The sequence below is a fragment of the Puma concolor genome, chromosome B1 (assembly GCF_028749965.1).
Source record: "Puma concolor isolate L17-30 chromosome B1, mPumCon1.1.hap2, whole genome shotgun sequence".
NCBI lineage: Eukaryota > Metazoa > Chordata > Mammalia > Carnivora > Felidae > Puma > Puma concolor.
The window spans coordinates 85,833,126-85,860,869 of NC_141670.1; the positions used below are offsets into that span (position 1 = coordinate 85,833,126).

Genomic DNA, 27,744 nt, shown 5'->3' on the forward strand with positions numbered 1-27,744 from the left:
TAAGTGAAATACTATATTTATTCAAAGAGAAATACATAAAACGTCTGTGTAGTAATACTATTTCTGTCCCTGTGTCTCTGAAAAGTGGCTATGTACTCACCTTGGTCTATACATTTAGGCATTAATAACAGGTACTGTTCAGGGCATACATTGTTTAGAAAAAAATGAAATGAGTCAACTGCTAAAACATACATATCACGACTACTTAAGATAACATGAATATTTAATGAAAATTTAGAACTTAACATCTGACTTTCATCCTGCAGACCTACAGGGAAAAACACAGTAATTCATTTAACCCGTCACATTTTACAAAATCAGACAAAACGAATATAAGCAGTGTTTTTTAATAAAAACAACAATTTAATTTCCAACGAATATATTACCATCCTGTTCGTTTATCCTGTATATGTATCTAATTGGCATAACCTACTGATTACTAAAATCAGCAAAAATCCAATCCATGATGCTTCAATTGCTTGGATCGATACACATCTTAACATTTGGAACTCATTTTTCTTATGCTATGAGACTGATTATCAGTTCCTATAAAAATGCTATGCCCTACTCCTTGCTCCTGTAAGTGTGACCAGTCTTTTGCACAGCACTTCTGAACACCCACACTCAATTCATCAAGCACACACATCCTGGTTCCTCTCAGACACAGTCACCCATGGGCAAGCAGCTCTCCTAGTTCTCTTGTTCCTCGTAGTGAGCATAGCCACTGGCATAGGTCCTCCCTAAATTCAAATTGGTAAACAAATCTGACGGCTCCGCATCTGAATCCTTTCCTACTTCGTCTTCTTCCTCTTCGTCATCCTCTGCTTCATCATCATCTTCCTCTTCATCATGGTAGCTGCTATCACCATACTTATCAGAAGAAAGGTTCTTCCAATAGGCATCATACCCAGAAGCTCCATCTCCTTCTTCACCTCCAGTCTGCCTGCCAAATTTCAGGGAGCGTGCTACAAAAGACAGATACGTACGTGGCACTTTGTTCCGATTCTTTACATCTTTTGTATATTGTAAAGGAGAGTGAAGACGTAAAGAATCAGAACACTCTCCTTTACAATATACAAAGTTACATGCATTTGATTGGCTGCTTCTTACTCCCATTTTCCTAATTTCCTCCCTTAACTGGAAAGAATGGAGACCTTAGTAACAACAATCAATTCTATCCTACTCAGAGTTGATGCACATACCATATATAACAAATAATAAAGAGAACAGTGTCATTTCATTAAATCTAGAAAAAGTTGGAAAACAAAGTAAGACTAAGAGCACTCTCCAAATATAATTCAAATAAGGCATGTTAAAAACTAAAATGCCCTTCATTTGATGGGTTAAAATTCTATTTTCAAATCACAGAACAGTTGATTTCATGTCATTACATTTTTCTTAAAAGAGCTATTTTAGAATTCTGGTGACCTTCAAGACAAAGCCCTTCATTTCTTCTGCCTAAGTAGCAATATAGTTTAGTGCAAAAAACCAGCAAATCATCAATCCTACCTCACTGTACAACTACACCTTTGATTAAACAAAAGTACTGTCAGAGTCATTTAGAATTATGGTTCCATTCTGCTGTATTTGGTAAAGAGTCAAATTCTCTTTAATAAAACTGTGAGCTGCATTACTATAAGCATGTTTGCAGTAGTCTTATTCTTTCATAGAAAAGTTATATAAAAACCACAAAACAATTTCCTATAAGAATGATATATTACATTGTAAGTATAGCTGCTCAAATACCACACACCTACAAAAAAACTTCAGAATGAATTCCAACTTCCAAGTACCGAAGACTACCAGCACTCAAATATTAAAGATTTATAGCTACTCAATTATTTAACAAGGAAAGCTTCAGCAGAAACGGAAAAATCACTCTTTTTGGTCTTAAATTTCAGTATTCACTGTGTCATTAACTGAGTCGAATGCCAAATATCAAAGTGAATGATGGTATATATCTTACGTTAAATTGAGAAACTTCACCTAAAAATTTTCAAAGGCTATAAAATTCCATTTGCTTAAGAGAACACATTCATCTTTTCAAATAGGAAGAAGTGGCAAAAACAAAAATAGAGAAAAAAAGAGATAAATCTTGCCTAAGCAAGAAAACAAAATCCCTCCATTGGTATTTTAAGAAGAACCTTACTTGACATGCTGAGATCCTTAGTTTCCTGAGTTTCATGTCCACATTTGGGGCAGGGAGGCTGTTTTCCTTTTTCTTGCTTAAACACCTTGCTCCTTGTATGATCATCACAGAAACAAGCCTATATAGGAGAAGCAAAAATAAGCACGTAAATAAATAATTCAAAAAATACACAAAATTATCATTCAATATCTCAAGGAACTTTAAAGACACAGTTTTGTTAAGGGTAAAGATTAAGAGTTTTGTTGGGATTGGTCCTGATTTAAATTTCTCAAGGGAAATGGTCTTTGCCAGGACCCTCTGAACTACACCCTAACATAAGACAGAAACTATACACAGGGTATGACAGTATAAACACATTTATTCATTCATAAACACATAAGCATTCACAAAGCCCCTGGTGACATAATGGTGACTAGCCTATCCAACCTCAAATATACAACTAACTGGGGACACAGACAAGTAGAAAGGCAACTGCGAGACACTGTGCATTGAAATGGAAGTGCAGAGGAGGGGCACTAAACTGGATATGGGATTCAGGAAAGGCTTCCTGGAAAACATGGAGTGTTGGCTGAGATCTGAAGGAAAATAAAGGTACAGTAGGGTAAGCAAAATCGGAAAAGGGATCTAAAGCAGAGGGAACAGCATAGACAACACTTGAAAGCCATTTGGTAAAATGGGAGCAAAGTTGGGAGAGAACGAAGAGATAGGGTTAGGAATAGAAGGAAGAACTAGGGAAATGTTTCTGACAGGAAGAGAATCAGTGCACCTGATCTTTGACAAACAGAAATGCTGGACACAAGATCTAAGGACATGGAACATTATGGCAATCTTCACTTTACTTAAACTTTCCTAAGCAAGTGAATTTTGATATTAATTAAAGATATACTCTCAACATTTTGGTCAGAATACTCTCCATAAAACGTAATGTGTATAATGTGTAGAAACAAGGAGCCAAGATTCAGCAGACATATGCATTAGTGTCAACCCTAAGACAAGCCAACTAGATGACCTTTGGAAAGTCACTCAGCTTTCTTAATTCAATTTCACAATCTCCAAAATAAAAGAAGTAAACTACATAATGTTTAAAGACCCTTGTAGATTAATTATAGCTATAAATAATCCAAGATGGAAAAGTCCTGGGATTAAAAACAAAATCAAAAAATAAAAAATAGACCAGTATACCTTACAACGGAGACAGGAATGCTGACCAAGTCGATTGCATGAAACACCTATGGGTGAAAATACATAATGTCCAGATTCAAATTTGAAATTAAAACACTATTTTCCACAGATTTATACTTGATGCACTTAGATTATTAACATTTTTTTCCTGTCTCAGTATAACCTAGAGGATACATAAAAATGAGATGGAATCCCCAGCCAGAAGAAAAGAACAAACTGCACATACCCAGCATTCTTTAGTTAGTACGGTGCTAATTATTCTACAATCTCCTTCCACTTTTCCAGATCTAGGAGATGGCAAACTTAATTATACTTAGAAAACTTGCAATGAGACATCCTTTTTCCCACAACACTTGGCTGAAGCTCTTCCCTTAATCATATAATGCTTACATTTTATAAAGAATCATTTTCTCCATTAATATAGGACTTCTCCTAATGGTGCAGACTATTGCTATGTTTTGCATAATGTCTGATAAGAGAATAGAATACTTCTGGTGGAAAAGGTGACTATGAAGAGAGAGTAATGTTCAAGTGGGCAGTAAAAGATAGGAAAAAAATCCCAAAATATTTTATCCTTATTTTCGTTAAACTATGTTAACTTGGGTTATTCTCTGTAATTACTGAGGAAAAACCTAAACGTAAGTACAAATACATTAGAAAAGCAGAATACCTGGCACATACTGACTGTGCTAGAAATGGAAGAAAAAAAATTAGTGCCAGAGGTATAGAGAGAAAATAAATTAAGCTGTACCCTAATAAAGCCTGAATGTAAACTATTAACTTTTATTCAGAGTTCTTGAAAAAATAAAAAGGAAAACAAATAAAAGAAAGCCTATCTTTGTACTTCAAATATTTGACCAGATGTTGCTAATTTGGGAATTCTTTTATCTAATTTTGCCTGGTTCATGGGGAACCCTTTTAATCTGAACAGGCAAGTATTTTTTTTTTTTTATCAGAAATGATTCTCAAATAGGTGTATTATTATTGCTTCTATCCCACTATCCTGCTTTTTTCTACAGCAATACCAATAATTCAGTTGGATATGTATTATTTGTCCTATGTGCTAATAATAAAAGTTAAAAATCAACTGAGTACTTACTATGTACAGCTGACCCTTGAACAACACGGTTTGAACAGCACAGGTCTGCTTATATGCAAATGTTTTCAGTAAATACAGTGCAGTACTTTAAATGTATTTTTTCTTCCTAATGATTTCCTTAATAACATTTTACTTCCTCTAGTTCACTCTATTGTACGAATATATGACATAATACATACAACACACAAAATATGTTAATCAACCATTATTTAGGTTATCGTTAAGCCTTGTGGTCAACAGTTTGCTACTGGCAGGAGTCAGAAGTTATATGCAGATTCTCAACTACACAGAGGGTTGGTGCCCCTAATCCTCATATTGTTCAAGGGTTAACTATATTAGGTATAAACAGGTATACCTAATTACTCCAATAATAACCATACTGTTTCATTCAGTCTGTGGGGGGAAAAAAATCTGAACTCTCAATCATTTCCACTTGAAGATATGCCCAGGCGGGGTTTTCTGTTTCCCTTTTCATTCAGTCAAAAGAAAAGGATATATTTAACTAAAATGTTATAAATCTCTTTCAAATACATAGCCAGAACACATACTGAAAGTACAAAGCTCCCTACCCAATTTCCCAGCATACACCAGGCATTTCCGATACAGAATCTTTTCCTATCCACACTACCCGAGTCTTTGACATGCCACAAAGACAAGCTGTTGCCTGTCTTACCCTTATCTTGTCTTCTGGGAACTCAGACTAGGATGGAACATGGCCCTGCCACTATCCTTTCCCTAATTACCTCAACCCCATACACATGCACTCCAGTTAACTGCCCAGTTATTTCTCTCCCCAAGAGTTACAATCTTGGGCTTTTATATAAAGAATGCATTTCTCCCAGATTCCAAAAATAGCCTGACTTTCTTAGACTAGGAATGGTTTTCATTTTCAGTCTATTTCCATGTCTTCAGAGTATTTTATTTATTTTTTAAGTGCTTATTTATTTTTGAGAAAGAGACAGAACACACACTTGGGGGAAGGGCAAAAAGAGAAGGGGACAGAGGATCCTAAGGAGGTTCTGCGCCGACAGCAGAGAGCCCAACGTGGGGCTCAAATTCACGAACCATGAGATCATGACCTGAGTAGAAGATGAACACTTAACCAACTGAGCCACCCAGGTGCTCCCAGAGTATTTTAAAGGACAGGAGGTTGGGATGCTTCAAAGCCTGCTGATAACAAGCCATTTTAAATTAGAAGTCCTCAAGCCATTTTAGTTATTTATAAAAATAGTCAACATATTTGTTTTGTTTTTTCTTAACAAAACACCCTTACCACCAATTATGCAGGTAAGCATTTAAAAAAATTTCTTTATCTCCCAATTCATAAGGATAGGGTAAAACCTATAAATTATGAGGTATGACCAATAAGGGGGTGGAAACAAGCTATACCTTCGTGTATGATTAAGAAAGTACTTAAAAACAAACATTAAATGGCAACTTGCAAAGAAAGAATGGCAAAAAAATAAATAAATAAAGCAACAGGAAAAAAAAAAGTAAAGATAAATTACAGTAAGCCAAAGACACCCGTAAGCCTGCAATGAGAATGACCTTAATTATCAGGTATCAAAGACATGATTGACAGATTTATCTTAAAATCCTGTCAATAGTCTATTTTGTATTTTTCCTTTGTCTTTTACTGAATCACTAAAACTTCCTGATGAAATCATAGTCTTATCACTCAGAACTGCCGATCTTTGGGGTTCAAATGCTACAAAATACACAAAGCTCTCAAGCCCCAAATAAAGTAAGTCAATTTTATATTACACATTTTGCAGAAACCTAAGAATGGCTCAAAAATGCTATATACTTTGAGATGTTCTTTAACCTCTGAGAGTTTCTATAGGAACACTGTAAGAATTACATATGTATGTATTTATATATACATTAAAACTGACAACTGATCAACTTTAAATTTATAGAATACAGAGATGAGCATTTCATATCAAAACAAGAACCAAATTCAAGGAAGTGACCATCTGGGGAATTTCAGCCTTTCCTATAATGGTATCTACTATTTAATAAAGGCTTTCTAAGTAACAGGTACCATAATAACACTTTATATGGATTCTCATTTTAATTAACTCCTTGAAAAAGAAATTAGCGTCTTCTTTAATATATAAGGAAACTCAACTTTAGAAAGATTTGGTGATTTGTCCAAAATCACATAACCAGTAAGGAGAATTTAATGTTTGACTCTAAATCTTGAGCTTTTGAGAATCAATAAAGTAGAAATAAATTGTAATCTATCTGTAAAGGTAATACCATTGATAATACCCAGTTGGTAACACTGGGTTCTTAAATTGGAAGGTACATGACACTTATGTGTGCAGGTTAAATACACATGCCTGAACCTACCAAACTTCAAAGACAGACTCTCCAGATATGAGGCCTAGGCACCTATATTTTTTAACCCCCCCCCCAGATGTTTCTGATGCATACTCCTGTCTAACAATCACTGATACCAACTACATGGAACAAACTAGGGGCAGTATCATGTATGACTTACTTGAAGGCATTTGGAAATGTGTGTGGGGTTTTTGTGGGGTTGGGAGTGGAGGTTGTTACAGTAACTTGGAAGTAAAGATGACATTTAATACTCTGTACCAGGAAAACTACAAGTCCTATAATGCCTGATCAACCCCACAAAACGAAGAACTGACCCAATCAAGATGCCAGTAGCATCCTTATTGAAAAAAATAAAACAGACTATGTGGTTCTGAATTTTTTTAAAAAACAGAAAATAGATACTAAGTTGACTTACAGTCCACAAGAAGCTGCATGAAAAACTAGACTCTTTTTTCATTGAGTCTAACACTATATATTTTTTTAATGTGAGAGAAAGAGAGTGCAGGTGTGAGCTGGGGAGGGGCAGAGGGAGAGAGAATCTCAAGCAGGCTCCACACCCAGCATGGAGCCCAATGTGGGGCTTGAACCCATGACCCTGGGATTACGACCTGAGCCGAAATCAAGAGTAGGACAGATGCTCAACAAACTGAGCCACCCAGGCGCTCCAGAGTCTAACACTAATACTACTCAGAATCTTGGGTACAAAGGACATCTAATTTTTTTTCAGTGTATTTTTTTTCTTAAGTTTATTTATTTTGAGAGAGAGAGAGTGTGTGCGCAAGCAGGGGAGAGGTGGAGAGAGAGAAAGAAAGAGATAGAGAGAGAATCCCAATCAGGCTCTACACTGTCAGCATGGAGCCCACGTAGGACCAAAACTCAGGAACCCAGAGATCACGACCTGAGCCAAAACCCAGAGTTCGGATGCTTAACCAACTGAGCCACCCAGGCGCCCCAAAGGATATCTAATTTATAAAAACTTACATTTGAAGGTTTCTGCCTCTAAAACCTGGCAGCTGGCTTGATGTTCAAATTGATCATCTTCACAGAGAAAGTTATGACAAAAGGAACAACTAAATATTCTGCCTCCTATTGGATGAAAACATAAAACCCACAAATGTAAAAACGATAAACTTCAATTAAAAAACTCATATCCATAACACTGCTCAATAAGAAAGCAATTTGTTTCAGATTTATACCAAAATGACACAGCAGTTTTTGTTCTGGTAAAGGCTTCGATGAAAACTGCCAAAGTGAACCATAAAAATGCAGGCTCCCACTATCTCCTGGCTACTTGCAATGCTTACAGACATTTGCGGTCCTATAACTCCCCTCCCTACTGGCTTACATAAGCAGTCCTAACAGTGACTATTACTGCTAGTATAAATCCCTTTTCCAACTAAATTGGTAACCACAACAGTAGTCAGGATTGACAGTATCCTGAAAAAAAATCACAAAAAGAACATCCAGAATGTGTCAAAGTCAGCCCTTCTTACAATGAAGTTCATTGCTCATATGTAATCACTCACCATGGTCCCAGACACCTCTTTCGCATTCCACACACTCAGCATCAGTAAGAGGGCAGGCACAGGCATGTGTACTGAGACATTTCCTCCCATGGCAAACCCAAGCTTCACAGAAGTCACATATTGCACCCTGCAACCAAGGAACACACAAAAAATGAATCTTTGTCACTTGCCTGGCTGCAACCGTTGTTTAACCAATGGCAACCATCAAAATTGTACACGTTTAGGAATTTAACAACCCTCAGTGATAGTGGGGGCTTCACTAAAGAAAAAATTTTGTTTACACTAAGCCAAAATTAAAGAGGGTTCTCTGAAAATCAAACTACTTCACCAACAACTATTTATAATATACAAAATTTGTCTATAAATCAAAAGAAAAAGCAAGGTGGAAACTATATACTTAAGCCTAATCTTAATCATTAAAGTAAGTCACGGAGCTACAAGTGTTGCCTTCAAACTGAATTCTAATTCAAATGATGTCTGGAGTCCACATTTTAAGCGTTCTTATCTACAGCAATCACAGTAACGAAATTTTTTCAAGTAGAAATATTTTTGAATTAAGAAAACTCCTTCCTGAATCATTTATACAGTAATTTACATAGCTTTTCTGGAGTAACTGAGAAAAAATATTAAACTTCTGCCAGCATCTTTTTTTTGTTAAGGCAACTCATGATTTAAATCATTACTACATTTCTTTGTGGAAAAAAAGAAAATAAAATATATAAAACTAAAAAACAGGGTAAGACTCTCCAATTCTACATCAAGATAGACCAACTATACCTTTCAATAACACAATGACATCTACAGAATATTAATTGCTAGAATGAATCTTAAGAAAATGGGATTAGATTTCTTTCCTTTACAGATAATAAACAGTGGCCCAAGTCTTAACTCCAAATCCCAGAGCAAAATTATAGTGGAGCTGAGATTTAAACCACGGTGTTCTGAACCTCAATTCAGTGTTTAGCATTCAAGACTCTGTAACAGAAGCCATAAAGAGCAAATACGAAGGATGTTTTTTGAGATGTAAATATGGATTACCACTGTGGATTGCAAATCCTCAAATACATTTCTTGGAACATTCAGTGTTCTAGCACCAAAAAGATGACATACAGAATAATCCAGGACAGTTTAAAAGCTTAAAAGAAATAATTTACAAAGGACAAGGAAGGGCTTAGAATAAACATAAGGTATGATGTAGTTACCACCCCTGAGCCTGAAATAAGGGAGAGGAAGGAGTTACCAGAATCTTAAGAAACAACCAGTATGGAGAGGATTACATAGCCATATAGAGAGAAACTGTGGCCAAATCATGCCCAAACTAGGATAACCTGGTAGGGAGTGAGCGAGGGAGAATAAACACCCAGATTTTATTATCCTCCCATCTACAGGTCTCCTGCCAAGGTCTTCCATTGGGTGAACCCAAAGTGAAGCCATAAGGTAAGAAAGCCACTGATCCAATCCATACACACAGGTCAGGCTCCCAGGGCAAAGCAGGGTCAAGAAGAGACAAGGTAGAGGGAATTTCAACAGACAATTAGAAGATTCCCAGAAAATCATTTTTCTAGAATGTAAAGCTAACGATACAGGAGTCTATTGAAATGTTTTATACAAACAATCATTCACATTCACACAAGTTAGTGAATTTTTTTCAATTTTTCTTTTTTTAAGAGAGAGAGTGTGCAAGCAGGGAGAGGGGCAGAGGGGGAGAGAGAGAATCCCAAGCAGGCTCCACACTCGATGTGGAGTCCAATGCGGGGCTCAATCACACGACCCTGGGATCATGACGTGAGCTGAAATCAAAGAGTCATACACTCAATCGAGCCACCCAGATGCCCCTACAACTTAGCGAATTTTTTTAAAAGCGTTTAATAAATTTGGGCATAAGCAAGCTACCAAGGAAGATTACATTGATTTATGAATAAAGATAACATTGAAAATCTTATATTTAAAATGAGGAATTCACAAGATACTTATGAATAAGTCTAGTTTCTTGCTTCTTTAAGATATGCACATATGGAATATATTAAGGTCTGCTTCATGATGGAAAATTAAGTTCTTGGGAAGTTACTATAAATAAAATATCTGGGGTGCCTGGGTGGCTCAGTCTGCTGAGTGTCCAACTTCGGCTCAGGTCATGATCTCATGGTTTGTGAGTTTGAGCCCTGCGTTGGGCTCTGTGCTGACAGCTCCGAGCCTGGAGCCTCTTTCAGATTCTGTCTCCCTCTCTCTCTGCTCCTCCCCCACTCATGATCTGTCTCTCTCTCTCTCTCTCTAATAAAGAATTAAACATTAAAAAAATAAATTAAATAAATAAATAAAATATCTGTTTGACATAGAAATACTATTGCCTTCCTCATGGAATGAAATCTGCACCAGAGCATAAAATCACACAACAGAATACAGTAAAATTGGTTGAAAGGAAGAGAGAGTAAAATCCATCACACAACACTACTATTTTAATTACACCATACCTCATTTTATTGTGTTTCATTTTTTTATATGCTTTATAAATAGTGTAATATTTTTTTCAAATTCAAGGTATGTGGCTTTTCTGCACCATCAGTGTCATTTTCCCAACAGCACTTGCACACTTCGTGTCTCTGCACCACACTGTGGTAATTCTCATGATATTTCACTTTATTATTTTATCTGTCATGGTGACCTGTGATCACTGATCTTTGTTATTACTATTGTAATTGTTTTGGAGTACCACACACTGTGCCCATATAAAACAGCAAACTTAATCAGTAAATGTTGTATGTATTCTGACTGTTCTACCGACCAGCTGTCTGTCTACCTTTCTCCCTCTCCTTGGGCCTCTCTATTCCCTGAGCCACAACAATATGGAAATTAAACCAGTTAATGACCCTACAGTAGCCTCTACGTGTTCAAGTGAAAGAGTTGCACATTTCTTACTTTTAACTCAAAAGCTAGAAATGATTAAGCTTCATGAGGAAGGCAGGCTGAATGCCAAGACAGGCCAAAAGTAAGCTTCTTATGCCAGATACTCAGCCATGTTGTGAATACACACACACAAAAAAAGCTCTTGAAGGAAACTAAAAAGTGCTACTCCAATAAACACATGAATGATAAAAAAGCAAAACAGCCTTATGGCTGATATGGATTAAGTCTGAGTGGTCTGGATAGAAGATCCCATCAGCCACAATATCCCCTTAAGCCAAAGCCTAATCCAGAGGAAGGCCCTAACTCTCTTCGGCTCTACGAAGGCTGGGAGGTGAAGAAAAGTTTCAAGTGAAGAAGAGGCTGGTTCATGAGCTTTAAGGAAAGAAGCCATCTTCGTAACATCTAAATGCAAGCTGAAGCAGCAAGGGTTGATATAGAAGCTGCCACAAGTTATCCAGAAGATACAGCTAAGATAAATTAATGAAGGTGGCTACACCAGGCAACAGATTTTCAATGTTGACAAAATAGCCCCACATTGAAGATGCCATGTAGGACTTTTATAGCTAGAGAAGAGAAGTCAATTCCTGCCTTCAAAGTTTCAAAGGACAGGCTGACTCTCCTATTAGAGACTAATAATAAAGCTGGTGACTTCAGGTTAAAGCTAATGCTAATTTACCATTCTGAAAAGCCTACGGCCCTTAAGAATTATGCTAAATCTATTCCGCCCATACTCAATACATGGAAATAGAAAGCCTGGATGACAGCACATCTATTTACAACATAGTTTACTGAATACTTTAAACCCACTGTTGAGACCTACTGCTCAGAAAAAACGATTCTTTTCAAAATATTACTACTCACTGACAGTGCACCTGGTACTCAAGAGCTCTGATGGAGACATCATGAAATTAATGTTGTTTTCAAAAGGCCTGCTAACACAACATCTGTTCTGCAACCTAGGGATCAAGGAGTCATTTGATTTTCAAGTCTTTTTATTTAAGAAATATATTTCATAAGGTTATAGCTGCCATAGAGAGTAATTCATCTAATAGATCTGGAAAAAGTAAATTGAAAAGCTGAAAAGGATTCACAATCCTAGATGCCTTCAAGAACATTAGTGATTCATGGGAACAGATCAAAATATCAACGGTAATGGGAATTTGGAAGAAGTTGACTCCAACCATTACGGATAATTACTGGGGCTCGAGACTTCAGTGGAGAAAGTAACTGTAGATGTAGAAATAGCAAGTGGAGACTGAAGATGGGACTGAATTGTTGCAATCTCACAGTAAAACTTGAACTGATGAGAAGCTCCTTGTTACGAATAAAGAAAGTGGTTTCTGGGATGGAATTTACTCCTGATGAAGACACTGGGAAGATTGTTGAAATGACAGCCAACGACTGAGAATATGACATAAAATTGGTTTAAAAGCAGGGCGCCTGGGTGGCTCAGTCGGTTAAGCGGCTGACTTCAGCTCATGATCTCGCGGTCCGTGAGTTCAAACCCCGCGTCGGGCTTTGTGCTGACAGCTCAGAGCCTGGAGCCTGTTTCAGATTCTGTGTCTCCCTCTCTCTGACCCTCCCCCGTTCATGCTCTGTCTCTCTCTGTCTCAAAAATAAATAAATGTTAAAAAAAAAATTTTTTTTTAAAAATTGGTTTAAAAGCAGTGACAGGGTTGGAGAGGACTGACTGCAATTCTGAAAGAGGTTCTTCTGTAGGTAAAGTACTATCAAACAGTGTCACGTGCTATGGAGAAATCATTCGTGAAAGAAGACTCAACTGATGCAGCACTTTATATTGCTGTCTTATTTTAAGAAATTGTAACAGCCACCCCCACCATGAGCAACCCCCAGCCTGATCAGCAGCCAACAACATCAAGGGAAGAACCTCCACCAGCAAAAGATTACAATTCCCTCCCTGAAAGATCAGGTGATGGTTAACATTTTATAGCAATATTTTTAAATTAAGGTACATAAAATGTTTCTTTAGACTAATGCTATTATACATTTAATAGACTACAGTATAGTGTAAACGTAACCTTTATTTTTAAGTTTATTTATTTTTGAGAGAGAGAGCAATTGCACACTTGCGCAAGTGGCAGAGGGGCAGAGAGAGGAAAAGAGAGGATCCCAAGCAGACTCCACACTGTTGGTGCAGAGCCCAAAGCAGGGCTCAACTCACAAACCGTGAGATCATGATCTGAGCCAAAATCAGGCACTTAACCAACTTAGCCATCCAGGTGCCCCTAAACATTAACCTTTATATGCAATGGGAAAGCATATAAATCATATAGAAATTCATGTGATTTGTTCTATTGTGATATTTGCTTTATTGCAATTGTCTGGAACCAACTCACAATATCTCTAAGGTATGCCTGTATTTTAAACAATGGATTTCCTTAGAAAACTCTACATCTAATGAGGAAATTATGTATAAGCCTATGTTAAATATGTATTTTTTGAAATGTAAAGCTATAAAAAATCTACTAATGTTACGTTCTTTTGAAACTAGGTTACCTTGTAACCAAAGCCTGAACCTTGCTTAAGAAGGATATTCAGTATAGTAAGTGCTGAGTTCTATGAAATCTGAATAAGACACTCTAGAAAGGTACCAAGGACAAATGAATTTTTAAGTCAACTTTAAATAAGTTTCCATTTCTTGTATGTTTTCCAAAAAGAAAAGAGGAAGCAATCAAAAACAAGTGGGTATTAAAGGAAAATCATACAAAGAACATTCCACAGATAATCCAGAAAAACTCCAGATTGACTTAATCAAGGACAAAGCAGTGCTATTTAGAAAAAAATCACCATCGGTCACAAAGACTTCTTATCCTTGGAAACCTGCTAGTCTAAGAGATGAAGACAAAAAACTTACCACCATTGCAAGGCCAGTACTATAAACACCAGCATGCTTTATGACACAGTCTGAAGACTTCATCATGCACTTGGTTTTCCCTAGTAAAGAAACAAATGTGGATTATTAGCCTTGCAAAGTAGTACACATAAGTACTCACTGATTCCGCTTTCTATCTAGCCTAAATTCCTATGGAAATAATTTGAAAATGGATAGAAAGCAGCAGTTCACTGCTTATGTTACTAAAAAAAGAAGCTAGATATAACTGAGATCTAACCTGAATCAGCTCTTTTAAGATTAGAAATTTATTAGGGGAGCCTGGGTGGGTCAGTTGGTTAAGCATCCGACTTCGGTTCAGGTCATGATCTCGCAGTTCATGGGTTTAAGCCCTACATCGGGCTTTGTACAGACAGTGAGGAGCCTGCTTGGGATTCTCTCTCCTCCTCCTCCTTCTCCTCTTCCTCCTCCACCTCCTCCTCCTCCTCCTCCTCTCTGCCCTTTCCCCATTCATGTTTTCTCTCTCTCAAAATAAATAAATAAACTTAAAAAAAATTTAGAAATTTATTAGTAAATCTATAAAAATGTATTGCATGATAAAATTATATGCTAATTACTGTTTGTACTAAAAATCAGAAACTGCAGGTTAGAGTTTGTAATCTAACAATCAGCAAAGTGGTTTAAAATCTTATGAATTTTCAGATGAATTAATACAGATTTTAAAAAGATATGCTTTGAAATAAATTTTACAGTCTGTAATTCACAATAAACAGTCTGGTTTGAAGTTATTGCTTACTTCTTTCCACAGAATATCTCAAACCAAACCAAACCATGATTATGCAACTTACCTGGTTCATTAACTTTATAGAAACCTAAAAACATGGCCTCTTTGAAAATTAAAACTACACTAGAAATATTCAGGGATATAGCCCTAAACACTGCTAATTTTCTGCAATGTTATCATACATGAACACATTTAAATGAGCATATCGCAAACTGTGTTCTACCTTAAACCATTATCCCATAACCGAAGGAGACATTTGTTGAAACGAAAGTTTGAGAAGTATGGCATGAATAAAATGAATCAGGTTTCTTTACTGGAGGTCTTCAGAACCTTTAACATAAAAGTATGTAATAGAAATCTCCCAGATGGAAACAAGGACATGAAACAAACAGCATTTCTCAAATGTATGCATTATTTTAAGAAACACCTATTAATATCTCAAGTACTCTGTGGAAGACTATTTTGGAAGCACCAACCTTGTTGTTCTATGAACTACCATTTAGTTTTACTTTGAATAATCATTTACTCTGAATAAGGGTTTTCACTTACACTTGGCAACTGAGTACATGGCTTAGGAACTCTATTGCAATCACCTGGGAAAACATATGAGGAAACTCAAGAATCCTATGCTAAGTGCCAAAAAGAAAAAATTGGCACCAAGAAAATGTGGAATAAAATGATTCTCAATGGTCTAAGATACTGTGGGCAATTTCAGCAGGAATCAAAACTTAAAAAAAGTATACAAATAGATATCAACAAGACTAAGTTAGTATAACTAAAAATTAAGATCACCAAATGTTATTAGTCTGAAATCTGATCTTATAATGTTATAACGTATCAGAGAGACAAAATCAAGATGTGATAGTGTTTGACAAGCCAAATAACAATTTGCTATTTCATTAATAAGTTTTTTTTTTTTAATTTTTTTTTTCAACGTTTTTTATTTATTTTTGGGACAGAGAGAGACAGAGCATGAACGGGGGAGGGGCAGAGAGAGAGGGAGACACAGAATCGGAAACAGGCTCCAGGCTCCGAGCCATCAGCCCAGAGCCTGACGCGGGGCTCGAACTCACGGACTGTGAGATCGTGACCTGGCTGAAGTCAGACGCTTAACCGACTGCGCCACCCAGGCGCCCCTCATTAATAAGTTTTAACATTACTGTAAACAATGATAAACCCATAGAATCAAACTGATTAACCACAAAACAAACGTTTGATAAAAGAAAAGGCATATAGGGGTGCCTGGGTGGCTCAGTCAGTTAAGCGTCCAGTTAAGCTCAGTCAGTTAAGTTTCATCTTGGTCATGATCTCATGGGTTTGTGAGATTGAGCCCGGTGTTGGGCTCTGTGCTGACAGGGTAGAGCCTGCTTAGGATTCTCTCTCCCTCTCTCTGCCCCTTCCCTGCTTGCGCTCCCTCTCTCTCTCAAAATAAACAAACATTAAAAAAAAAAAAAGAAAAAGAAAAGGCATATGTCCTTAGGTATCATATACTTACCACACTGTGCACAAATTGGTAACTTCTGTACAGAATTGCAAAAATAGCAAAATGCTCTATTCTTCTGCCGCCTTGTCATGTAAAATAAAATTTTAAAATAGGGTCACTATCAGATAAAAGGTGAGAGATCTCTGTTATTACATATAAAAAGAAATAAATATTTACCTCTGACACTTGTCACATTCCTATAAAATATAAAAACAGAACATTAAGTTTCTACGGACTGAAAACTACAAATTTATTTGCATTATAAAAAATACCTTATTTTTCATGTTAAAACTTAAGTTAACACTTCCCAAAGTCTCCAACTTCACCCATGTAAACAAGCATCTATACATACTTTAATAATAAAGGTATGTCCTTGGGCATACCACACAGAGCAAGAAGTGGTATCTCCACAAGAGGTGAAATAAATAAAGCAGTGGTTTGTGTTTTGGTTGTGTTCTTTGTTTTTGTTATTGTTTTTTAGTCAGACAAGTATTACAGAACGGACATAAGAAATCCAGAACACAGTATGATGAAGCTCCCAGAAAATCTAGAATCCTAAACATGGTACTAAAAGCTCTCGACAATCTGGTCCCTAAACACTTTCAAACCTTGCTAGCCTATTCTCTCTAGATTCAAGTTGCTATTGTCAGTCATTCATGAAATATGTCTTCTACTCTCTCTTTTCCATGCCTTACTATTCTAATACTTTTCCTTGAAAAGCCTATCCTTACAATTTTCACCTGTTCAAAGTTCTGGTGATGATCCCACTTCCTCTATGAACTGTACCCCATCAACACACTCAAATTTATCACCTCTTAGCCCAGATGTACCCTAGTCTTAATTGTACATTTGTGACAAGACAACACTTACCAAACTCTAGCCTTCACTATGTATATTTATGTATGTGAGTCATTTCTTGTTTTGTCTGTTCCATATCCATCTTCTCTAAAAAATGACCCTGAAGGGAGTCTCTACCATCTGTCCTGTGTTATGTAATCCTGGTCCCTCCCACACGTGATGACAGCCATAAACGTTAGCCCTGGCTGGGCACCTGGCCAAGTCCAATCAGAGTTTTCTCCCTCTCTGAGGACATTATGTGATGTGAGATACACAGGCTACCAGTATGTACGAACCCAAACAAATGGGGTAAGACAACACGACAAAATGGAACTAATAAGCAAAAAGAAACACAAGCAAAAGATGGGACTACAAGTTTGTTCCAGCTGTCCCTGAGTTCCAGCTACATCCATGCCCTTCCCAAGTACATGTTAGTCAATAAACTCTAGTTCTCCCTAAAGTTACTTAAGTTGGATTTGTCACTTACAAACAACAAGACAACTGATTACTATAAACTTGTGGAAACAGGGGCTGCGTCACTCATCTATCTATACCCCATCTTTTTGCCTAAAATGTACCTGGCAAAAAGTAAATGCACAAGAAACATTTGTGGAACTGAGTCATATTAAGCATTTCATATGTTTGGATGAAACAAAAGAAGACTGAGGAGTAGCAGGAATAGAAAAAGTAGAGAAGACTGGAAATAGAGAAATAAGGGACAACTAAGAGAAACATAGTCAAAGAAAGGAAAGGGGTTATAATCACATGATAATCTCGCTTTTTAACACTTTGACCAAAGAAGCCCAGAAACAATCAATACTAACCCACTGCGCACAGGAAAATAAGGTAATAGTTAGCCAAAAGAGAGGTCCAGAAAAGTGAAAAGTTTAGAAAAAAGAAATCACATGAGTTGAGAAGTGCTAAGAGAAATAATGAAAAGCTTCCAGCTAATAGAACAAATTAAGTTAATGCATATAAGGTTAGAAAAGCTAGAAAATATCACAGTTCCTAGTATTTACTGTTTCCTATCTATCACCAACAGCAGCCAAGGAAATAAATAAATACATAAATAACTCACTCACTGCTACTCAGAGTTAATAAAAACAAGGGACAAAACACAGATTTGAAATTCAATAAAATGTATGCAGCAACAATGTATTCAGCAAAATTTTATTCAGGCATTTTTCAGAGATTATATAGTTTTTCAACCATCAACAGATATCAAAAAAAGCTGTTACCATTGACGCATTGCATGGGTGTTTAGCTAAATCTATGGTGCTTCTTGACGCCCTGAGCTGTTTTTCACGTTCCCGGCGGTTCTCTGCCTTCTTCCTTGCACCGGTCTTCTTTTTAGGCATTTTACTGCTCTTTCTACACAAGAGAACAGAGAAGATATAAATGCCTGGTTGTATTCGCTATCTTAACTAAAATAGAATGAAGTGTTTTTTTTACTCTCTTTAAAATTTAAACTCAACTCTGTCATTTTGACTGTTAAGGGCATTTTAAGCCTTTATGAAATATTACATATACATTATCTCAAATAAAATATATGACTTTTAAAATGAGGAACTTATTTGCATTTCCAAACAATTCTAAACAAAATAAAAATCAGACCAATTTATCCCAAAAGCTAAAAGTTTTCCTTTCCCACTGAAGGACAAAAAGAAAGTTTCTCTGATGTTAAGTATCCTTTAAAAATTACTCAGTACCAAATTAAAGTTATTGGGCATATCATTAGCAAGAAATAATTTAAAAGTTTACCATTTATCCAGTTTATATTCTTTTTTGAACTATAAATTCAGACAACTTGATGCTAAGATCTGAAGTATAATGAGTCTTACTTCTCCTATATAATATCTAAACAAAACATCTGACAGTCACGTCAAATGACAGCATTAACTGCAAAGCCAAACTTCTCTCTCTGAAAAGATATTAAAAGTATTATAGTTGCTTTGACTCTACAAGCTGCCCTTCAACTCTTATGTTAGAATGTCTATCGGGGTGCCTAGGTGGTTCAGTCAGTTAAGCATCAGACTTCAGCTCAGGCCATGATCTCATGGTTTGTGGGTTCAAGTCCTGTGACGGGCTCTGTGGTGACAGCCCAGAGGCTGGAGCCTACTTTGGATTCTTGTTTCCCCGTCTCTGCCCCTCCCATGCTCATGCTCTGTCTCTTGATAATACATAAACATTAAAAAAAAAAAACAACAAAAAAAAACTTAAACAGAATGTCTCTCTAGAGTACATAATTTTAACAAAGTTCAAATTTATGTTTAAGAGTATTACATAGGAGTATGAACGTAAAGTCCTATATAAATAAGGACTTTAAAACAGGCTTTCATCTTTCATCACTTAGTTGAAAGAACTACCACATTAAAAAAAAAAAGATTTTTACTGCATAACACATTTTTATTTGGCTTTTCATCCAATCTGAAGGCATGTTCTCTGAGGATTTTTTTTTTTTTTAACGTTTATTTATTATTTTTGGGACAGAGAGAGACAGAGCATGAACGGGGGAGGGGCAGAGAGAGGGAGACACAGAATCGGAAACAGGCTCCAGGCTCCGAGCCATCAGCCCAGAGCCCGACGCGGGGCTCGAACTCACGGACCGCGAGATCGTGACCTGGCTGAAGTCGGACGCTTAACCGACTGCGCCACCCAGGCGCCCCTGGATTTGTCTTTCTTGACAATGTTTATATTATACCAGTCCTGCCTGGTATATATTAAGTAGTCAATAAATGAAGTGACACAGGCATGAATGGGTCTATGTACTTGCTTTGAAACATGAATCTCAAATTTAATATTCTTCAAAATATGTACTTTTTAAGTCTTCTCTAAGAGTGATTCTCAAAAATCAACTGTAAAAATTCCTAACAAATACAGATTTACATTTCTAGGCCCAACTAAAAATCTACAAATTCTAAACTTCCAAGGATAGGATTAAGTTTCATTGGTGACTGTGACAACCTCCCTGAAGGCATGAACATTCTTTTCAAAGAAACCAAAGCACGTCCATGATACATGGACAGAGTTCCAAGAAATCACACCTTTAAGAAATTCCTATTTCTTATTTAAAGGGCCAATTACAATTGGGCAAAATCATGCACCAACATGTACTAAGGTCACTCATGTTTTCCTACTTCGGGTTCCAACTCAAAATGTCCAACTTAAAATGTCCAATCAAAAGCCAAGTGGGGTGGGAAGCTGCGACTTAAAAATACAGACAAATCAGGCCAGGAGGTTTAATAGGTGGTCGGCTAAGTAACATCGAAGCCCAGGAGATCACCCTTTCAGGATTTATAACGACAAAAATCTACAGGGTGAAAAAAATGTGTACTGCTCCTGCCAATGGAACTCACAAAACAATCACGGCGTGTTCGCCCGGTGAATTTTTTGTTGAGCCTCCATTTTTTTTCTCCAATTTGTTCTGGAAACTTAATGAATTTTTTTTCTCAGCCTTAGATGGTTTTAAGCCCTTCTCCGCTACCGTTTCGACTTCTGTAAAACGTGGCCCGTGTCACCAAATGAGGAAAAAGGCACGAGGTCAGCGCGCCTTTGGAGGAAAAGCCCGCAATCATCGGACCCAGCGGAGTGATAGGGGCGTCCAGAGGCCACCGTGGAGGTGCCACGCGGTTCGGCACTGACAACCATCACCCGCCCGCGGGACACCCTCCCTCGCGCGCGCTCCAGGCCGACCTAGCTCACCCTCGCGGGGAGGCCGGGCTCACTCCGGGGGCAGAGGGGCAGGGAACAGCGTGAGACCGGCCCGCGGCTGCAGCAAATCCAACTTGCGGGACAAAACTCCGGGAGAAGAACCTACTAAAACCGAAGAAGGGCGGAGAGAAGCAATTTCCAACACAGAAGCCGGACCGGATGTCCTCTTATGTCAGCAGCGCCCTTACGGCAGCACGTCGACAGGAAGGACCCGCCCACTTCTGTTTGCTCCGCCCTGAGCCCGCCCACTCCTGCGGAGGAGTTGACTGAGCCGGGAAGAGAATGCCTGAGTGAAGAAGAAAAATGGACTGCAGGAGGAGAGGGAACGGGAAGGCCCGTCAATTTTATTTTTTCAGAAAAGGAGAAATCTAAAGGAAGAAGGAAATGAATTCACAAACTTGACACTGCATCAGTTGACTCGGACAGAAAATTCTTCCTAATTCTTTTGGAAACTTTCTGCTACCTGCATCTTTTATGCCTAACATTCCACTGTGAACTCCATTCTTTTGTGAACAGATTCTCCCACATTCTGGACCTTTAGTGTGTGTTCCGCCTTGCCCTTAATTGAAACCTAACATCCTCTCCCTTATAAAAGCGGCTTGCTTTAAATTTCTATGAAGTGAAAGGTGCTCATGTTTGCACTTTCTGTATGTCTTGGTTAGGAAGTAGGATCAATGCTGTTGTTCCCCAGTACGTCATTCAGATAATTATTCCTCCTTTCTATTTGGCAATGCCACAATTTCCCCTCATTGCTGCTATTTTTTTACCCACACTTTATTGATGGAAAACTTTGGAAACTGACTTTCAACTTCTGCCATCACCCAGAATGACATTAACATCCAAACCCATTCTCTTGAGCTCTAGATTTTTTTCATCTCCAGGAGCGATCATCTCGATGCCACTACAGGCATCTACTCTCATGACCACACTCCAGGTTGTGTGGTCAGGTGGATCAACTCCACCACTGAAATCCAAAATTCAGACAAACTATCCATCCTCCTACTTTACGAAGTCTCTCACTCAATTTTCCCTCCTAACGAAGACCACAAATCTCAACTCTTCAATTTTCTCCCTATCGATTATCTCTCTGCTTTCTTCCATTCCTTTTGCCCCAGGTTATGAAATGCAGTTCATCACATCAATCACAATTTGCCTTATTTTCTTTCTCATCAAACCAACTGGAACATTCCCAATACTGTTAATTCAACAGCTTGCCTTTTCTTTTCTACAGTGGACTTAGTATTGTTAAGGGGGGGGAGGGGGGGAGTACACAATCATGGTTTTATTCTGAATCCAAAGTTATTAACCTCCACAAGGCTCTCAAAATTGCCCTTCAATCCTTTTAGATATTCCTAATCAGATTTGTCATTCCCATGGTCTATATGGTGTTATTAAATCTTCTCCTCTTTCCTCAAACGTCCATTACTTTTTCCATCAATTTTAGCAGATATTATATTTCACAGAGAAAACAGAATAACATCAATAATGATTATCCTTCATTTTATGCTCCTGTCATTCTACTTTACATATGTAGTATTAACTCCTGAGTTTACACATGAGGAACCTTGAGCAGAAAGACTATGAAACTTGCCCCAAGATTACACAGATGGTTTGGCTTGTGGGGTTGTCTGTTGCAGCAATTCTTAAACATTTTGGTCTCAAGACCCCTTAAAAATTCTTAAAAACTGAAGATTCTAACAACCTTTGTTTATGTGGACTATATCTATTGATATTTACCATACAAAAAAATTAAAAGATAACATTTATTAATTCATTAAAAATAATATATTTAGGGGCACCTGGGTGGCTCAGTCAAGTGTCTGGCTCTTGATTTCAGCTCAAGGCATGATCTCATGGTCGGTCATGATCTCACAGTTGTGAGATAGAGCCTCACCTCAGGCTCTGTGCTGACTGTGGAGCCTGCTCGGGATTCTCTCTCTCCCCACCCCCCTTCCTCTTTCCCTCCCACATTTCTGTGCACAGTAGCACACATGCTCTGTCTCTTTCTCTCTCAAAATAAATAAATAAACATTTAAAGAATAATACATCTATTACATCTTAGTATAAATATTTATACAAAAATGTTATATTTTCCTTAATAGAAAACATACAAGAGTGTTGTATGTGTTACAGTTTTGCAAATGTCTTTAATGTAAAGCTTAACAGAAGGCAGGTGACTTCCTACATATGCCATCCACTGAGAAGCTTTTTATGTTCTTGTCTTCCTAACATACAGTTAGCCAGTAAAACAGTGAAGAGCCCTCTGGGAAATACCCCTCTGGGTGAATTATTACAGTATACACCATTATGATGTTTCAGGGTCTTCCTCCTGGGTGTCTGGCAGCCCTTTCAATGCCCATGGTTGCTAGATCCAAAAACTGGCTGAGACTTAAAAACTGGGCAAATAATTGTGACTCGTTATTGGAATATTGTTCTCAGTGTCCTGGTCATGTGCTCCCTTGGCTTATTTTGATTGTACACACTGAGCAAGATCCTTGTTTGCGGCCTGGGGATCCATTCTGCTCCTGGGGACACTATATACTTTCATCCATCTCCCTAATATTCTGAGTGTCAGAGCCCTCTTTCTTGCTGCCACTCTGCCCTTGCTGGTGATTACAATAATTATGCCAGATTACATTGTAAAGAATGACAAGTTATTGACCCAGTGGCTGGGAGGGGGTTAGGGACAGATCCTAAAGGGAGTACTAGTTGTGCTAGGAGGAAGAAGTCTCTACATTGTATTTAAGCAAGGTGTGTGTGATGGAGGCAGTACCCACTAGTCAGGAATGTTGGGCCATGTTCAGACACAGAGGGTTCAGGAGAATCTAGGCATTCAAGATTTTCAGGTATCACAACCCAGCTCTCTGCATCAGGGTTTCTTTCTTTACGATCCAGCATTCTGACCTTGGCATAACCGACCTAGCTGAGCTGCATGGCTGTTAATCTCCTTTGGAGCTCTGCCACACTTATGATTTAGTGCTGGGCCTGTTCCTCAGCTTTTTCTCCCCTCCCACTGCAGGAGAGAAAAGCCTCTTTATTTGCTACCAAAGAAGCTTTGTGATTTGACTCTTAGATTTTTAATAGCCATTACCCATCTCAGTGTTTTGCTTTTTCCAAAGAATCGATTTTGCTTAGCAACAGCCAATTCCTCTGTCCTTAAGATTATTGTTTCCCTCATATTTCTTAAGTGCACCCACTAGTATATTATCTTTCTTTAGAATACATCCCAGTTAACTACTGATGAAAGCTTTACCTATTGTGCTGTTCCCTCATGCCAAGGTCTGTCTGTCCTACATTTATCACCAATGAGGAGGTCCTCACTGATAGTCAATGTGGCCAATGATTCAAGTTGAATGATTCAATTTTCTTGAATCATTCCTAACATCAACTATCTTAAATTGGTTTCTCTGGAGGTCCTCTGCGCCAGAGATGAATATAGAGAGTTCATCGGGGAGTGCTTTGGGAACAACTCCTGAGGAAGGGATGGTAGCAGGATTGGACAGAAGAAAGAGCTGGCCTATACTCTAGTTTTAATGGAGACCTCAACTTTGAATCTGGGATGTCCCTTCAGATTTGAGGCAAGTGGGCTCAACCTTTATATACCTGTGAGAGTCATTAAATGTGAGCTGACAAGGAAAACAAGTATAACACTGAGCTAGACTACTACTGAAGAGGGCTGACGGCTGAAATTTGTCAGCTTGCTGAACCTCCAGCAGCTCAGGGAATAAGTCCTTTGTTTATTTTTTTTAACTTTATTTATTTTTGAGAGAGAAAAAGAGAGTGAGAGAGAGAGAGCAGGGGAGGAGCAGAGAGAGAGAATCCCAAGCAGGCTTTGCACCAGCAGCACAGAGCCCAATGTGGGGCTCAAACTCACAAACCAAGAGATCATGAATTGAGCCAAAACCAAGAGTTGGATGCCCAACTGATTGAGCCACCCACACCCTTAAGTCTTTTGTTTCTGAAGAGAGATACAGGTAGTGTCTCCCAGTATTCACTACAAAAGTGATGACAAAGTAGAGAAATATTCAGACAAAGACAAAGAATCTTTTCCATTTACAGACCCTCATGGAAAGAATTCCAAAGAGTATACTTCAGAATGATAAAAAAGGAATTCAGAAAGGAGGGAGATGCAAAAAGCAATAGTGGGTAATCAATTCATTTAACAGGGTAAATCTTAAACATTACCTGTATAAAACAACAGAACTGTGCAAAACAACAGAACTGTAATAATTTTGGATATAAAAACCACAAGGAAATTGTCTCTAAATTCAACTGCAAATGCAGTTCAAATCAAATCCTGACAGAAACTTTTTAATAGAATATGATCAATTGATGCTGAAATTCATATGGATGACTAAAGACCCATGAATAACCCAGACCATTTTAAACACCAGCAAAAGAAGGATACCTTTATTTCTTATAAAGTTCTAGTAATTAAGGGGTGCCTGTGTGACTCAGTCAGTTAAGTGTTTGACTCTTATTTCAGCTCAGGTCATGATCTCATGGTTCGTGAGATCAAGCCCTGTGTCGGGCTCTGCACTTACAGCACAGAGGCTGCTTGGGATTCTCTACCTCCCTCTCTCTCTCTTTCTCTGTTTCTCTCCAGCTTACTCTGTCTCTCTTTCTCTCTCAATATAAATAAACTTAAAAAAAAAAAGGAGAAATCTAATTGAAATATTATTTGGTAAAATTGCAAAACAAAAAAACAATTATATACATACATTATTTATGGATACATATATACCTAGTAAAAGTATCCAAACATCCACAGAAATGATATTAACTTCAGATTGTGATTATCTCTGGTGATAGAAAAAGAACAGATAGATGTGAGGCATTAGCTATACTTTTAGTTGTCGGAACAATACTAATCAAAAAACATATGTAATGCCATAAGCAGAAAGAGTTAAGGGTCCCTGGAAAAAGAAAGATGAGACATAGCTTTCTTGACAGAAGAAAAGTCATTTTAGGCCCCTGACCATCTTATCAATTATGTCTGACCTGCACTACTTGCCCAAAGCACATTTCTTGCAGAACTTCCTGGTTTATGTTGAAATTACAGAAGAATTACAATTATTATTATTATTATTACCCAATAGGTAATAATTTTGAATGAACAACAAAATTTAAGAGCCAACAGCCACTATCAGGCCAGGAGATAGCCTAATCATATCAGGGACCATAAATCAGTGGTAATGGCAATGGTGAGTCCCATTACCTGGCATCGGTTCTTGAGTTCGGCCAAGAAAGAATTCAGAGCCAAATTCTTAAGCAAAAATTTAATAGCAGTTTAAGCGAAAGGACACTCTTAAGATGGAAGAGCTGGCAGGCCCAGAGGTGGCCACGACACCAGGGTTCAGGGTTGTCTTCTTTTTGTGTTTGCATGGGTTATGGGTCATAGCAGGGCAGTGTCTGACTAAGGTTGCAACCAATCGTCTAAAGGACTTCTCCTATGAGTTGTGAGGGGGAGTTTTTGGTCTTATATGTCCCCTCTCAGAAACTGTTATGGCAGCCATTCTTGGGGGTGAAGGGGGGAGGATTAAAACTGCAATGTAAATGTATTATAATAAAGCTATAGTTTACTGTAGGGCAGTAGTCATAGGGGAGAATGTGTGCATATCCCTTGGGGTCTGTCCAGACTGTTTGGAACTCGGCCTCACAACCCCCCTTTTTAAAAAAATATTTTATTTTTAAGTAATCTCTACACCCAACATGGGGCTCAAACCTACAACTCCAAGGTCAAGATCAAGAGTCACATGTTCCCACTGACTAAGCCAGTAAGGTGCCCTGTGTCTCACTGCTTTTATCAGCCAGAAAGCACCTGTTCCCTGCTCATATCCGTTAACTGCCTATGACTCTATCAACAAAACTCCCAATGCTGGTTCAAAAGTAAAGATTGACCTGATGCACATTCTTGTGTTATCTTTACAGGATCTAAACCCCTTTGAGCACTCAGATACCAGGCCAACGAAAGCTAGAGAATTGATGCTGATCCTTGCTGGCTATAGGCCTTCATCACTTCAACCTGGATTCTGCCAACTTAAGATGACTTTTGCCCCAATGTCATGCTGCATTCCCCATTGTACAAGCCCTTTATTTTGCTTTGTTTTGTTTTGTTTTTTGTCTTATTTTTTGTTTTTGGGAGACAGAGAGAGAGAGAGCGTGCACACACCAGGTGAGAGGGGCAGAGGGAGAGAGATCTTAAGCAGGCTCCACACTCAGCACAGAGTCTGACACAAGGCTCAATTCTGTAGTGGTGACTCACACACAGAGAGTCAGGACACCAAGTCTTTTCTTTCCAGGAAGCAGCTTTATTCATGCCAGCATAGGCTCAGCAGGCTAAGACCCAAAAGGCTGAGCCCAGAGTGAAGCTTGGGGTTGCTTTTTGTACAATTTTTGCTCCTTTGTCTCCTATATATGGTAACATACTGTCCGAATGGCCAGTCATATTACAGTCATGAAGGATGTCATGCATGCACACATAGCCAGATTGCCTGCCCTTGTCTTGGGATTTTCACCACATTCCTTAGGGTGGGGCTCTACCACATTCTCCCCTTTGATGCTCAGACCTCCTATTTTGGGTCAAAGAGCATCATCTTGCATCTTGGTTTAGAGGTTTATATTCCCATAACATCATCACATGTGTGGCCATTTTCCTTTCAACCATTACCTTAATGAGGCTGGAGACAGACTGTATCACAAGGGGAGCTAGGCAAGGTAGGATTAAACAGGCTCCCAAAATCAAGAGGATAATTCCCATGAGGGTTTTGAATCTCCCTTTCTGTCTCTGTCTCTGTCTCTGTCTCTCTGTCTCTCCCTCCTCTCTCCACCCCCCACCAAGAGTTGAAAACCATCCTCCAAATAACTCCCGG

General features: G+C 38.1%; 1 protein-coding gene and 1 long non-coding RNA gene across 5 annotated transcripts; one reads left to right on the forward strand and one right to left on the reverse strand.

Moving 5' to 3' along the window:
- On the reverse strand, positions 1 to 21,062 carry NOAZFP (nucleolar atypical zinc finger). Of its 2 annotated transcripts, none has more exons than XM_086704177.1 (10): positions 20,855 to 21,062; positions 18,400 to 18,532; positions 16,502 to 16,521; positions 16,337 to 16,407; positions 14,082 to 14,161; positions 8,303 to 8,429; positions 7,758 to 7,862; positions 3,332 to 3,378; positions 2,150 to 2,267; positions 1 to 965 (listed from the first exon to the last, which is right to left on the reverse strand). In XM_086704177.1, exons 2-10 carry the CDS (start codon positions 18,517 to 18,519, stop codon positions 691 to 693), a joined length of 963 nt encoding a protein of 320 aa, XP_086560303.1. In that variant the 5' UTR covers positions 18,520 to 18,532; positions 20,855 to 21,062; the 3' UTR covers positions 1 to 690. The 2 variants fall into 2 exon arrangements, with proteins under 2 accessions (XP_086560303.1, XP_025777811.1); XM_025922026.2 differs by having other exon boundaries at positions 20,864 to 21,061.
- LOC147581739 (uncharacterized) lies at positions 2,326 to 26,974 on the forward strand. Of its 3 annotated transcripts, none has more exons than XR_015250204.1 (4): positions 2,326 to 2,740; positions 9,691 to 9,739; positions 12,926 to 13,175; positions 26,804 to 26,974. It is a non-coding gene; the product is annotated as an uncharacterized LOC147581739 (long non-coding RNA). The 3 variants fall into 3 exon arrangements; XR_015250205.1 differs by having other exon boundaries at positions 13,023 to 13,175; XR_015250207.1 differs by lacking the exon at positions 12,926 to 13,175.
- The last annotated feature ends 770 nt before the right edge of the window (positions 26,975 to 27,744 follow it).